At 37.3% G+C, this 15,817-nt stretch overlaps 1 protein-coding gene across 5 annotated transcripts in view; it reads right to left on the minus strand.

Annotated features, from left to right (window-relative positions):
• Positions 1-15,817, minus strand: part of HMCN1 (hemicentin 1) — a 467,709-nt gene that overhangs the window by 214,125 nt on the left and 237,767 nt on the right. For all 5 annotated transcript variants that reach the window (XM_026509232.4, XM_044387879.3, XM_044387878.3 and 2 more), the window contains exons 16-22: positions 15,595-15,789; positions 12,710-12,805; positions 11,361-11,488; positions 9,645-9,789; positions 6,400-6,512; positions 3,784-3,943; positions 3,016-3,184 (exon numbers count right to left, since the gene is read on the minus strand). In XM_026509232.4, coding sequence (XP_026365017.3) covers positions 3,016-3,184; positions 3,784-3,943; positions 6,400-6,512; positions 9,645-9,789; positions 11,361-11,488; positions 12,710-12,805; positions 15,595-15,789 — 1,006 coding nt within the window. The remainder of the gene's footprint in view (positions 1-3,015; positions 3,185-3,783; positions 3,944-6,399; positions 6,513-9,644; positions 9,790-11,360; positions 11,489-12,709; positions 12,806-15,594; positions 15,790-15,817) is intronic.

The raw sequence follows: 15,817 nt of genomic DNA on the forward strand, positions 1-15,817 counted from the left end.
ATTGTACCTCTCTCTGCTTTATTAAGTTGTGACGACACAAAGCAAATATATATTTTAGTAAGCTTTGAACGTATTCTGAATACTGTATTGTTTTTTCTGCAATGCTTTGTTAAAAAAATTGTGTGTTAAGGGGCGCCTGGGTGGCACAGCGGTTAAGCGTCTGCCTTCGGCTCAGGGCGTGATCCCAGTGTTATGGGATCGAGCCCCACATCAGGCTCCTCCGCTATGAGCCTGCTTCTTCCTCTCCCACTCCCCCTGCTTGTGTTCCCTCTCTTGCTGCTGTCTCTATCTCTGTCGAATAAATTAATAAAATCTTTAAAAAAAGAATTTGTGTGTTAAAATGAAGGCAAAAGAAGGTACATGCATAATTGTCAAAAATTTATTGAATATATTCTTCCTACAGAGCAATAAGGTAGTTGAGTGAGCCAGATCTACATATAAAAATGTTACTACGTTAATTGTATTGAATAGCTTTAAGGGGGAGAGGGCCAGATAGACCTGCTTAATATCAAGATTTCTTATAAACCTAGGAAAAAGAAAGTTGTTCCACTGGCCCTGAGACAGAAAATGAATAAATAGTTAAGGACAGAATTCCCCCCAAAAGAAATAAGCATATAGGAGAATCCAACATGTGATACGCAATAACAGAGGTGATATTAAAAAGAGCAAGGAAAACGCTGATTATTCAAAAATGATGTTGGGCAATAGGTTCTCCACATGGGAAAAATAAATAAATAAAAATATAGCACTAATACTAAACACAACATAAAAATTCAGATAGACTAAGGTCCATAATGTGAAAAACAAACTTAAAATGTTAGAATAAAACACTGGTGGCCATGTTAACATCCTTCATAAAGTACAAGCCTTAAAAACAATAGACTAATACACTGAGCTACATAAAAAATGTAAAGTTCTATATACTCAGACATCACACATTACAAGCCTTCCAGTGGTCTGAGAAAAGATATTTTCAACACATACAACACATACAACAAAGGATTGTTATTTCATTTACATGTGGAACATAAGGAATAGCACAGAGGACATCAGGAGAAGGAAGAGAAAAATGAAGGGGGTGAAGTCAGACGAACCATGAGAGACTCTGGACTCCAGGAAACAAACTGAAGGTTTCAGAGGGGTGGGGAGGGGGGACGGGTTAGCGTGGTGATGGATATTAAGGAGGGCACTTGTTGCATGGAGCACTGGGTGTTATATGCAAATAATGAATCATGGAACACTACATCAAAAACTAATGATGTACTGCATGGTGACTAACATAACATTAAAAAAAAAAATACAGACCCAATTTCTATATTCAACAAGAAAAAGACAAACAAGTCACCAGAAATCTGTGCAGCGGGTTTAAAAAGTCAAGTCACAGATGACACAAATGCCAACAAAATAAAAGCATTCTGGGCTCCCTGGAAGTCAGTCACATGAAAACTCAGATAGTTGCAAGATACCATTTCACACCCATCTGAACAATAAAAATGTTTAAGTCCATCAACACATGCATTGATGATAACAGGGAAGCAGGTACACCTATATTCTAATGGGGAAAGGTAAATCAGTAGTGTCTCTTTGGACAGCAATTTCACATCGTCTACAAAAGCTGAAGGTAGGAATTCATCCTGACCAGAAACTGTACCTCTCAGTACCGGTCCTAAAGAAATTCATGCATGTGTATACAGAGAGACATACATAAAGATATTCACTAAAAGCCTTGTTTGTAAAACCAAAACACCAAAACCAAACCAAAGAGAAACAAACAAAACCCTGAATGTCCATACACTGGGAAATGTATACACAAAATGTGCAATATGTATATGGTAGTTAAAAATGAATAAATCTATGTGTATAAAAATGAACAAATGCTACTTAATAAAGCAAGCGGAAGAATAACAATATATAATATGTTACATGGCAAATTGAAAACAGACACACAAAACGAAATTAAAAACATGGAAAACAAGATCCTATACACTTTACGAACGCATGCATAGCAGGCACGGGACGTCTGTGGCAGTATTTGCCCCCAGGAAGGGAGAAAAGGGATTGGGGAGGAAAACAATGAAACTTCAACTCTATCTGTAATATGATATTTCTTTCATTCAAAAATATCCAAAGCAAATATTTTTCAAAGAAATAGTAAGCTTCTGTAAGGTAGTTCTTGTCTTTTTTACCCTCACCAGGGGTAGGGACGCTACAGTAGCATGAATAGATAGCTTCATAACTATACATCAATAAGTTTAACAGACATAGCCAGAGGCTGTAATTCTTATTCCACCAGTAACTTTTGGCATGATAATGAGTTAAAAGAGTAATGGCTACTATTCCTTGAGAACTAGAGACGGGATGTGGAATAGACATTACCTTATATAATCCTTTCAGGTGAGTATTAATTCCATTTTATAAATAAGAAATCTAAGGTTCAGAGGGCCACTGAAAAAATTGCCAAAAGTTTCAGGCAAACTTTAAGTGGTGGAGGTAAATTTAAACTTGTACCGGAACGGCAACAAAGGTGGTACCTTAAAGGCTCTGGCATCCCGCTTTCCCTGTCACTTGGGGAAATAAATTTGATAGTAAATTTACTGTCTTGGTGGGCCTTTAAATGTCTAAGGGTTTAATCAAGATTTTTACAAAACCTCTAATGAAAGTCAAGCCTTAGACATTAGAATACTTATTGTGTTTTATTGTTCCTATGGGATTAAAGAGATTCTATGTGTCCTATGCACTTGCGTTAACACAAATCTACATAAAAATGTGCTCCATTTCAATAACTACCTTGTATATGCATCTGTGAGAAATTACATCAAAGCTGGGTGTTAGCATTTCTGATACTAAGGAGTGATTTAGAAGGTATCTATATATTTTCTGTAGGCTCAGATATATGTGTGAATTATCTCAAATTTAAAAGTTATTTTTTGAAACGTTTGAAACCCTGAATGGGTACACCCATCTGCCCCAGGAGATTCTGTTTTCATGTGTCGCGGTTCATCCCAGATCCCCTACCTTGGAGAGAATGGCGAGATGAGCTGGGTCTCTTTGGCCCAGGTAATTGTGGGTGGGGGTAAGCTCTTCACTTCACATGGAAGGGTCACCTCTTCCCCGGCAAGGACGGAGATCTCAACAGGCTTATCCTGGGACAGTCCTCGTTGATCTCCAAACACTCTGGGCCTTACTACAATAAACACATGTTTTGGAAGGGAAATAGTACACTGAAAACATTTAACTTGCATTCAAATGTGGACTACTAATATTCTTTAAAAATGTACAAAAAGATGCTGTCTATTCCAAAGTTTCAGGGCATATCTAAAACTTTCCATTAATATATTTATAGCAAGAGCTGAAAGGAAAATGACCAGAAAGTTTCCCTTTTTAGTTCTTCCTTCCGGAACATAAGGAAGAGGTCAGCTGAAATGCCCTTTTAGAGTCCGCCATCTGTAAAAGGAAGCCCTCAAGGCAGAGCGCTCACCAAGACATAGCTGAGGTTTGGCTTTGCTAGGGGCTTTAACTAACTGGTGTTTCTGAAGCTGGTCGGGCGCAATAAGCATACTCCTCAGGAAAACACCATAAAATTTTTCCAAATGGCTATACAATTACTCTCCCTTTAAATAAGAATCTAGGCAGAGAAGATGTTGGTTGGCAGTAAAAACGCGTTTTTGTAAAACCCAGTTCACTTTAGGAGAACAGCCCCTGGTGATATGATTTGGGAGAGAAATGTGAGTTTTGGCGCCCGCAGACAATGTCAAAGAAAAACATTCCTCCGGGGGCTCTCACCATAGACGGTCAGCTGCACTTTCCTTTTGGCGTAGCCGGCTGCATTGGTGGCTGTGCAGACGTACTCCCCGCTCTCTTCACCCCCAGGTGACACCACATACAGACTTCCATCAGCCCCTGCAGAAAACTTAGCACTGCTGGCGGAAATCAGCTCGCCTTTCTGCAGAACACAACAAAGAGTGTTTTTTAAGATGATGAAGGAGTGACTTCATGTCTGGAAAAGGAAGAGAGGAAGAAAAAGATCTCCATGGGGGAAAATACTAGATTAAAATAATGCTAATTTGAAGTAAGTTATTTGTATGAAAACTGAAGTAAATAAAGCAAAGGTGGTATTTCTTCATACTGAACCATGTCCCCTTTGTTCCAGAGCTACTTAAAAATGGAGGGAATAATGGTAATAGTAATGAATGGGACAGTGCTTATGCTAGCCATGCACTGTTTTGAGCACTTCACATGAATGAACTATTTTTATGTTCAAATATGAGTAGGAACTACCATAATACCACTGTTTTGAGCACTTCACATGAATGAACTATTTTTATGTTCAAATATGAGTAGGAACTACCATAATCCCCATTTTAGAGATGAAAATATTAAAGCTAGGGGACGATGTGGAACAACGGTCAGTCTGTGGCAGAGCTAGGACTTGAACCCTAGCGGTCAGGCTCTGGACCCCAACCTCTTAACCTCTGTGCTTCATCACAGCACAAAGGCCACCCTGGCTTTTCATTTTTACATTTTCCTAAAATGCATTAAACTTCTAGACAGTACCAGACACTGTAGAGTTTGGGGATCAGCTACAGTACTGGATTTTTGTGTCCAGAGTGCAGAAATCTTATTTCACTTAGGATTATCTCCTCCAGTCCCGTCCATGTTGCAGCAAATGTTGAGAATTCATTCTTTCTGATAGCTGAGTAATATTTCATTGTATATATGGACCACAACTTCTTAATCTAGTCATCTGTTGAAGGGCATCTCGGCTCCTTCCACGCTTTGGCTATTGTGGACAATGCTGCTATGAACATTGGGGTGCATATGGCCCTTCTCTTCACTACGTCTGTATCTTTGGGGTAAATACCCAGTAGTGCAATGGCTGGGTAATAGGGTAGCTCAATTTTTAACTTTTTAAGGGACCTCCACACTGTTTTCCAGAGTGGCTGTACCAACTTGCATTCCCACCAACAATGTAGGAGGGATCCCCTTTCTCCACATCCTCTCCAACAATTGTTGTTTCTTGCCTTGTCTATTTTTGCCATTCTAACTGGCGTAAGGTGGTATCTTAGTGTGGGTAATCAGAAGGGGGAATGAAGCATGAGAGACTATGGACTATGAGAAACAAACTGAGGGCCTCAGAGGGGACGGGCGGGGGAATGGGATAGTAGTAAGGAGGGCACGTATTGCATGGTGCACTGGGTGTTATACGCAACTAATGAACCATCGAACTTTACATCGGAAACCGGGGATGTACTGTGTGGTGACTAACATAATATAATAAAAAAACATTTAAAAAAAATTAAATACAGAATGCAGAAATCTTAACCTTTTTATTTAACTTACAGATGTCAGCACCAACTTTATGTTTCAGAGCTTTTTAGATATATAAAATTAGATTGTGTGGTAAAACACTTTGGTTGTAGTACTAATTATACAAAAGCCATATTTTGTTATTATGCCATCATTTTATATTACTTATAGCTGCCAGACTTAAGTTAATTTACAGAAAATATCTGCTATCTTCATGACTGTTCAAAGATGAGAAGGACTTCCTTAGGAAATGGGTTTTTCCTCACTGCAAGAATACAAGTAAAAGCCAAACAACTTCATGAGAGGGACACAGAGGGGAATAAATGAGTTCAAATATGTCTTATTTTGGCCTCCTAAAAGAACAGGTCTGAGACAAAGATTTGGGGGCAAGCAGTTTAGTTGAAAAGTGATCCCCAGAGGCTTAAGCAGGTGGGTGGGAGAGTGAGGCACAGAAGGAAGGAAAGTTAAAAAGGATTTCAGTGCTTTTGCTTCCTCTGTGGCTGGGTTGATAAGCTTCCATGTGCTGGGGATCCTTTGAGAAACTATGTAGAAGCAACTCAGAAAGAAGTATTCTTCTGATGGATGAGAAGTAGGTCATTTACATAGGACACCTGCCCCCCACTGGCATTCATGTTCCTACACTTCCCGGCTACCCAAGAAGCAGGCTGGGTGGCCTTGTGGGACTCTGAAGAAAGCCCTAAGTCCAAAAACCAGAGAGGCACACACATGAAGTGTGACTCTGGCAGAGTGCACGGAGCTGTCCACCGGAGCTGCGCTGAAATCACAGGGCTGCGGGGACGTGGCAAGGGTAAAAAAGGATCTGCTACAAACATGCAAAGTGTTTAGAAAAGTTCCTGATGCACTTAGGGGCTATGTTAGTGTCCACTGTTGTGTTGTTAATGTTACTCCAGCATCAGGCAGGTGACGGCACTAAGGACATTTTAAGGTCCCCTCCACGTGGTATGACTGCATGGGTTTTCCTTTTCATAAAATTCTACGGTACAGTCACAAGTTCCACGTATGATGAAAAATAGTCAAACATGGTTGTGATAACACTTAACATTAACAAACAGCACGAGGTAGGTCATTTACCTTGGACCAGATGACAGATGGCTTGGGAATTCCACTTGCTTTGCATGGTAGTGTTACTGGAATGCCTTCAATTGTGCTGAGTACCTGCTGCCCATGCTGAATGGTTGGCAGAACTGAAAAAAGGAAGCAATATTCAGTATCAGAGCATTGGTTCTTCCATTTAGCTTCATATGTTTAAAGTTGTATGTTTTTAGGATAGACTGCATATTTGTAAAAACTAGCTAAGACAACATTTTCTGATAAAAATGTAGGGTAACTTGTAAGGGAGGGTAACAAAGTAAATACAGTAACTGTCATCCGAAGAATTTAATAAAAACTTAAAGTCAAGTAGTAAATCATGCATAGCAAGTTAACTCTCTTAACAAAAATAAGACCAAAGAAAATCCATGTTTTCCTGGAAACTCGAGGCAGAATTACATCCTAACAGTTTCACATTTAACCATACCTTTCATCATTGTCCATTACCCATTAAGCTGCAGTGAGCTGACGTAAGCCCACTGCCAGAGAAATGGTATGTTAATCACTACACATTTAATATCTGTGTATTCACAAGAACTACTTAACAAGCTACTAAATTTAACCTAGAAAGAAGGATATGTTTTCTTAAAAGAAATTCAACAATAAAACTTGCAAGGCCTTAGGCGTTTACGTTTAAAAGACTAAAATACTGGATTCTAAGTCAGTAGTTTTTACTAAGAAGAATAACATACCTTTTGATTTTAGAAAGCAACTGAAGAATTAACATTATATGAGCAGAAGCAAAAGGAAAAGGAAGTGTGTTAATGATTCCGTTCTGTGTATATCTCAATTAATCACAGGCAACTAGCATACGAAAAAGTATCAATACTCAATGTTCTCAAAATAATGAATTTGATCAGTGAAGTTCCCACACATGAAAGTTCTTAATATAGTGCAAGGAACACAATACAAGCCCGATATATACCGGGCGATTCTTCTCCTTCCCCTGGGAAGATGAGACTGGAACTGCTCCCTAGTGCTCATGCACTCACTGTGTCTTGCCTTTGAGTTAAATTTCTCAAGAATTATCACAGCTACCTGGAGGAGAAGTTTGCCAGAACAAGAGATAACAGAGACCTTCGTGCATAAACTTCTCTGGAAGGCTTAGCTTCGCTACACACTGGTATTTTCCCAAGGCTGTGCTTATTCTTTAGATAATTTCTTCTTTAAAAAAAAAATATTGGCAAAAAAATCCCAGTCAATTGCATTGACTCTCTACGTCAGGCTACTCTCTAATTTCCAGAATCATCATGGAAGAGTCAACTCTCAACTCTACTGTAATTTTGCGGCTACATGGAATAAGCCATTTTCTTGAATGCATATTGAGTTTGACAGCTATTAGGGAAAGTGGCAAATTTAGGCATTTTCAAATTTGATGACATCTGTCTGAGAAAGAACTGTTTCTTTCCAGATTGTTCACCTACATAAATCAAGATGACCAGTGAGTGGTTTGCCATGTTAATTTACATTTGTATTTGCATGCATTAATTCATCCTTTTAAGAACTGGTCACTGAGAGTTTTTAATGAGTCTTCTTAAAAGTGACAAGGCAGAGTAATGAAGGAATGGCAGTGTTAATTAGCATGCATATGGAGGTACAGGAAACCTGCAATGCTGCGTCACATCCAACTCAAAAACTAATCTGTCAGTGAAAATGGTTGCTCGGTTTCGTTCCTGTCAAGTGTATAGGTTGATTTTTTTTAACCTTAGTAACTAGATCAGTTACTCATTTTATTTTATTTTTTTTTAAAGATTTTATTTATTTATTCGACAGAGATAGAGACAGCCAGTGAGAGAGGGAACCCAAGCAGGGGGAGTGGGAGAGGAAGAAGCAGGCTCATAGCGGAGGAGCCTGATGTGGGGCTCGATCCCACAACGCTGGGATCACGCCCTGAGCCGAAGGCAGACACTTAACCACTGTGCCACCCAGGCGCCCCCAGTTACTCATTTTAGATTAAGATGGATGAAAAGATGTGAAATGATCTTTTTAGCTTTTAAATGTCAACATTTAGTGCATCATGATAAACCATATCACTGGTTCATCCTCACTCCTCTGATGTGGCAGACATCCCAGCTAATCATATCACTCTTTCACTCAAGTAAAAATTTGCCTCAGGATCCTTCTCAACACAATATTCTATGGAGGTGACATGACTATATTTTTATACCAGATTCTGAAGCCAGTCCATAAGCACCCTCCAGGAAATCTATGGGCTGATTTTTTTCTAAAAATAGTTAAACACAATTCTGTTCAATCTGGCATTATGCATTTACTCTTTTAGACCATAATTTAGTGTTACTTTAATATTTCTTTAAAATAGTATTTCTTCAAGAATATCTCATGCGATGTTGGTGGGGGCTGGTGTAAGACTGAGAGAGGCAGAAAAGGCTATTTACAATGAGACACAGACATGAAAAAAAGAAGACGGTCTGCATCCACTGACAATTTCAATAGACCAAGCAAAATGTGGAAATTACCGGATTCTCCAGCTCATGTCCTAAAAAAAGGATGAATTTACTAAAAACAAATGTTCTGTGTTACTTTCATCTCTGTACACGGAACTGTTTTTTAATACCACACTTAAAGCAATGTTGCAAAGTCTTTAAAGAAAACATACAAAAAAAAACTTACGACAATTTCTTAAACTATGAAGTTGTCACTTATTTATTGAGATGTAAAAAGTTCATGACTATTAGTCACGAAAGGAAAAAGATAGCTTTGGATTTTCTTATTTGTGACCTTTTAAGTTATCTAACATGCAAAAAGATTGTTTGGAGCACATGAGGTGGCCTTTAGAAAAGTTTAGGTCATTTCTAGCTAACAGACAAAGGGGTTATTAGTAAGGACATGCTTGTTGCACAATCCAAAAAGAAAAGGCAATTTGGATGGAATAATAAGTTCAGCTTGCCTGAAATTAAAATGTATTTTTAAACATAACTCTTTGAGAACTGAGTTCACTTTTATCAATTAAGAAACCACTTACAAAAGCCCTTGGCCAGACTCAGCTAGTGACTCCCAATAAAGCCTTTTTGTGTATGTAGGAAAGGGAATTCTGGAAACAGCCTTAACAATGTAAATAGTGTTCAAGAAATAAGGCTTTTTGTTAAGAATAACAATTAGGAAAAAAAATCTACTTCTTACAGCTAGAAGACAGAGTTATTTGATTTAGAGACATAAACCTAGCTTTGAACATGGTTTGGAAAGAATTACAAGGGTGTGTCTCTTACCATGCACGTCCACAGTGGTAGTTTTGTTAACGGTTCCAGCAACATTACTGGCCACACAAGTATATTTGCCTCCATCCTGAAGGCGAACTCTTTCAATATGGAGACTCCCATCACTGCGTACAGTGATGTAAGGATTTTGGACCAACTTGAAGAAAAAAAAGTCATATTTAATTTAAAAGGTAATGTTCCCAAAGTCAAAACCAGATTTGTTTTTTTTCCAACTAGGTTATTAAATGTCTTATAACAGAATATTTTAACACCCTTAAGGGAAAAATGATGAGCATAAAATGTTACCAAGAGTAGAATCAATTATGTGTCATCTTGATATACTACCAAAAATTATACCTACTAACATCTGTTGGAGTTATGCACATGCTGGAAAAAGGAACAACATAGAGACATCACTTGACATGAAATTTCATGTCTCTGTGATTTTTGTTATCACTCAGGACCCAAATTCCACTAGCCATTTTTACTTTTTACTAATCTGTTATTTTTCAAGAAGACAACTACTTATTTTTCAAGAAGACTACCGCTTGCAAGCTAGTTGATATTTTTATTTTTGCAACAGGCAGTCATTCAAGTTGAGAGAATGTGATTCATCTCAACACTCACCCTTTTCAGTGAAAGATCCAAATATTAGAGGATATATATGACATAAGAACTGTATCAGAGAAGGCTGGCAACATTTTCTGTTAAAAATGATCACTCTAGGGCCACCTGGGTGGCTCAGCTGTTAAGCGTCTGCCTTCGGCTCAGGTCATGATCCCAGGGTCCTGGGATTGAGCCCTGCATCAGGCTCCCTGCTTGGCGGGAGGCCTGCTTCTCCCTCTTCCACTCCCCTTGCTTGTGTTCCCTCTCTTGCTGTCTTTCTCTGTCACATAAATAATTAAAATCTTAAAAAAAAATGATCACTCTAACTGTGCCATTTATGCATTTTGTTCAATCACAGGATACCTTAGTGCTCAAACAGTAGCATCCTTTGTTATAAGGGCATTTAATTACTAAGTGAGGTCTAGTAATTTTCCTCAGGATTTTACCCAAATATGAACAATTTTACATCTTATTCCATGGAATCAATTCACTTCTAATTGGCACTTCAAAAAGAGAGCGAGTCTAACTACCCTGGAAAATGGAAGGAAAAATGTTCTTAACTAGATGAAAATTTATTGCCAGAGATAGCATGTTTGCAAAAAATTCCATAGAACTGTGAAAATTTTTTCACATCCTTTCATAATCTGAAGTTATACGTTGAAAAACAATGACACAAAATAGATCCACATTTTCAAATAGTTCATGATAAAAGATATAATGTTTGAAATTAATAATAAGATTAATAAATGGAAGAATTTTATGAAAATATTAATATTTATTACATCCTACAAAGAGGATATAAAAATATTTAAATGCTATAAAAATAATTTTCAATTTGCTTCAGTTTTTACATATTCTGAAGAGTTTATTAGTTGCATGGAATAATGCAAAACTATAAAAATCACACCATTGGCTATTTCTCCATCTTATTAATTCTGAAATTATGTAAACTGCATAAACATGTTAATAGTGAAAAAAAGTTTTTCTTTTATATTTTTGTATATTTGTTAAATTGAATGTATTTTTGTACATTTATTAAATTGAAATTTCAATGGTTGGAATAAATTGCCTCTTATGCAAGAAAATTAGAAATGTGAATGCATGGATTTAAAATGTTCTTACCATGGCTGAATTCTTAATCCACCGACGTTCGGGAATGGGATTTCCAGCCAACAGAGCACAAGGCAAAGTAAGCTGCTGTCCTTCAATGACACTGGTCACTGAAGGGCTAATTCCAATGAGTGGAGCAACTAAGAAAGAAACGGGTATTATCAACTCTATCTTAGCCAAAAGGAAGACAAACATCCTTATAGGCCAAGATGACTATTAATTATGCTCTTGAAAAAACCAAATTTTCAAGAACAAGATTTTTAAATGTAAATGGGATTGAATTGGAAGACAGAAATAAAAGACCCTTCTAAGCAGAGGGGATAGCAAGAGGGCAAATAATAGTATGGAAGTAGAGAAAGTAAAAAAGAATTTGTCTATGGCATGGAAGGCCAGAAATATCAAGCCACAAAATGTGCAATGTATGTAATGGACAAACGGGAAGAGACTAAGAGCACTTATAAATTTAAAAAGTGGGATCATCAGAACCATTCTCCCGGGAAATATTAATCTGAAAACTATGACTAAGACTTATTGGAGAAGGGAAAAACCAGAAGGTATAAGATCAATTAGGAGCTGTCATAACAGCTCAAGCAAATAAAATGAGGTGGATTCTCTTAGATTGAAAGATGTTCTTTTCTAGGAATTAATTAATAAATTTAACACAAATCAAAGCAAAATCACTAGATATTCTATTTGAAAAATTTAAATATATGTAGATGAATAAAGGGAAATATAGAAAGAAAATTTTGTAAGTATATATTAATGAGAAACAGGCACTGACAGATCGAAAAATCACATTAAATGCCATAATAATTCAGATAATGTAGTACTAGTGCATAAATATAATTCCAAGGAATAGACAGGAATTTAAATTTAGCATGTGACAAAATGGGTATTTTAATCAGTGGGAAGAGAATATTCAATAAAAGATATTGAAACAAATGTCCTGCCACTTGGAAATAAATGATATTGTCTCCTTACTTCATATTGCATCCAAAAATAATTTCATGTGGACTTAAAATGGCAAGTGTAAAAAAGGGTACCAGAAAAGAATGTCATGACTCTAATGTGTGTATGTATGTATTTATATTTAGACTTAAATTAGTTTATTCAAGTTGACCTTTATTTCTTCAAATGGAAGATAAGGAACTTAGAGCAGATGATCTGTAAGGTTATTTCCAGTTCTAATATCCCATGAAATATGAAATAGGGTGGGGGGTGGAAGTCTCATTTAGTAGTCAAATATTTACCTGTTTTGTTGTTGTTGTTGTTGTTGTTAAAAGTGGCAAAGGCAAGAGATGATCTAGTAAAAGAAGTCTGATGACTTGGAAGAGCATATCTAAGCACCTAATTGATCTTACCAAGTCCTGTCACTGTTATTGTTGTCTGGGACTGGATCTTTCCAAACTGGTTTTCAGCTTCACAAATATAGGTTCCTTTATCATTTGCCCATAAATCTAAAAAGAAGAGATCATTTACTCATTCAACACCATCTATGAAGCATAAGTATGTGCCAGGTACAGTGCTGAGATTTGTGGGTGGAAAATGTGTGGGTACTGTCTTCTGGTAGTTCCCATTCTAGGGGAAGAGACATACATAAAACCAACAATCATACCACAGTGTGATAAATGCTCTAATACACATTTCAAACAATGAGCTGTGGGAACACAGAGACATAAGAGACTGATGGCATGTTAGGGGAGGAATCGCAGAGGAGGTAGGATATTTAAGCTGTACCTTAAATAGCAGGTAGAATAGGGAAAGGGCAGTCCAAGACCAATGGGCTGCAAAGACAAAAGCATAACTTGAAAAATCAAGGTCTGTTCAAAGAATGGAAAGTTCTACCACCAATGTATGCTGCAGCACCACCCTGGGGGCATTTTGAAGGTTTGCAAGAGGAATTTTTTTTTTTTTAGTTGGCCCAATGACTGGGGGAGTATACTGGCACTTAGTGGGCAAAAACTGGGGAGGCCATGCAGGGGGAAGATTCATGAACAATTATCCCAAGTCCAATAAGACTTTTGAAGATCCCACTGGAAATTCATAGATTTGATAACTTTGTTTATAAATATATGATAATTATATTTATCAGTCTACATTTGAACTGTCAAATCCATGGTGATGTACATACACATGAATGTACATGATGTAGACATTGCCAGGGTATTTACCTATTGAAATTCCCATTGCTTCAATAAAAATCATTTTATTTTCCTTTGTATTACATTTTAGGTATTAAAATAGTTTTTACTATGTAGGTAGATCAAACACATAGACTTTGTTTCAGGATAGTAAAAAGGATATTACAAAATATTTTTAATTAAGGAGGATCAGGATGAAGACTACTAGGTTAAAGGTTGTGCAAATACAGTCAGGAGACAAGCTAAAGATATAGTTTGGGTCCTTGTAAAGAGTGTGGTTTGTCTTGGGAGCAACAGGGGAGGCAACAGAAGATTTTAAATAGGTAAATGACTGTAATCTTTGCAAATATCTTAACTAAATAAGCACAGTGTAATATACTGATAAGATTTGACAGAAAAAGGTAGCTTTCCATTTTAAACAGAAGCATCTCTCAGATAAAGAGCAGTAACAAAGCTTCTACTCCTCTGTGAACCTTTTGCATATAACTACAGGACTGCACCTGGTAAACTCAGGCAGTGTCCACTCTCAACAACAGCAAACATTCACTTGCAAAGGAAAATTCAGCAAATCATCTCGTTAATAAAGCACACACTGTTTCTATCCAATTTTTCATATTATCAACTCTTGGACTAATTTGTGTAGACATACATAAAACAACGGAGAACTGTTTCTAATCATTACTTTCCTTCTACATAGTTTAATTCAGACACTCGAGCAACCACTTGTCAATACATCACCCTCTTTTATTCTTCCCTTTTTACATCTTCTCTAACTGATTTGTTTCAAGTTCAATTTGTTTCCTGTTGGGCTTTTCTCATCACTCCTATCACCCCACCTGCATTACTCTGTGAGCCTCCCTATTTTCCGTCTCACCTCTCCCATCTTGCAGAGAGGTTGTTCTGAAATACTTTCATTTGTCTTTTCCCACAGTGAAGCTTGGAGGGTTCTTTTCTTTTTTTTTTTTTTTTTTAAGATTTTATTTATTTATTCGACAGAGATAGAGACAGCCAGCGAGAGAGGGAACACAAGCAGGGGGAGTGGGAGAGGAAGAAGCAGGCTCACAGTGGAGGAGCCTGATGTGGGGCTCGATCCCAGAACGCCGGCATCACGCCCTGAGCTGAAGGCAGACGCTCAACTGCTGTGCCACCCAGGCGCCCTTTGGAGGGTTATTTTCTACCTCATCAAAAGCATTTCTTTACCTGCACATTTCAGGCCCTGCACAATCTGACCCAGTAGGTACTTTTGTGGCCATTCCCTCAGAGGATGGGTTGTAAAATGCCTGAGTGAGGGACCCCACGTATGACTTCTGTCTTCACCACAGAGACTGGCCCAGAGCTGAATACTTAAGCACTTACAATTAGTTTAATTTGTATTTGGAAGTTTAAGTGGCTAATGGACATTTAATATTTAATAAACATGGAAATCACTTATTGGAGACTTGCTACAAAATAACCCAAAAGATGCAATTACTCTTTAAAAACCAGTTAATCGGCTAAATGATTTTATCCTACTATCCTTTGAGCCACTACTCAAACATTCTAAACATTATTTTAAAAAGTACAAAGTGTTTACAAATATCCGAATACTTTATAGCTTACAGGCAAAATTTTTGGATGCTGGGGTGTTTGGCTTTTTTTCTAATCTTTGCTCCAGGTAGATATTACTTTTAATCAAGGAGTTTGCATAGGGTATAGAGTCCCTATGCACATGGTTATGTGTTGTTGGTCCAAAAAAATTCATTAAACTTGACTAACTACTAGTAATATTTTACCTTTCTATACAGCAGTTGGTACAAGACTCAATGAAATGTGATCACTTATCCACCTAGAGGCCCAGGTGACTCTATTTGCAATAAGGAACGGTGAGATATGAAGAAGTCACATTGCTTCATAAGCCTTTATGATATGACATACATTTGAATAAAATATAACTTATTTATGACAATGCCAAAATATAAGAATTCAATACTCTTTTAAAGGGAAATGCAACAAAATGTGTTGGCAAGATCAATTCACTATTTTAAACAGATTAATCCCTATGTATAGAACATGAATGTATAATATATATGTACATACTTGTATAAAATATATTTCCTTTAACCTACTTGAAATAAAGAGAGCTCCTGTTCTTAGTTGGCTGATGGAACTCACTGAAAAGGGTCTTGAGAAGATCGGCATGTTGTCTGATCTCTGCCATTTAATCTTTGGTTCTGGATAACCCTGGACATAGCAAGGTAATGTCACATTTGAGCCAATTTCCACAGACACATCAGCAGGTTCTTGTAGGAAAACTGGAGGTGCTGGAAGATATTTAAAGCAAACAAACAA

Source organism: Ursus arctos, unplaced genomic scaffold (assembly GCF_023065955.2).
Source record: "Ursus arctos isolate Adak ecotype North America unplaced genomic scaffold, UrsArc2.0 scaffold_2, whole genome shotgun sequence".
NCBI classification, from domain to species: Eukaryota; Metazoa; Chordata; class Mammalia; order Carnivora; family Ursidae; genus Ursus; species Ursus arctos.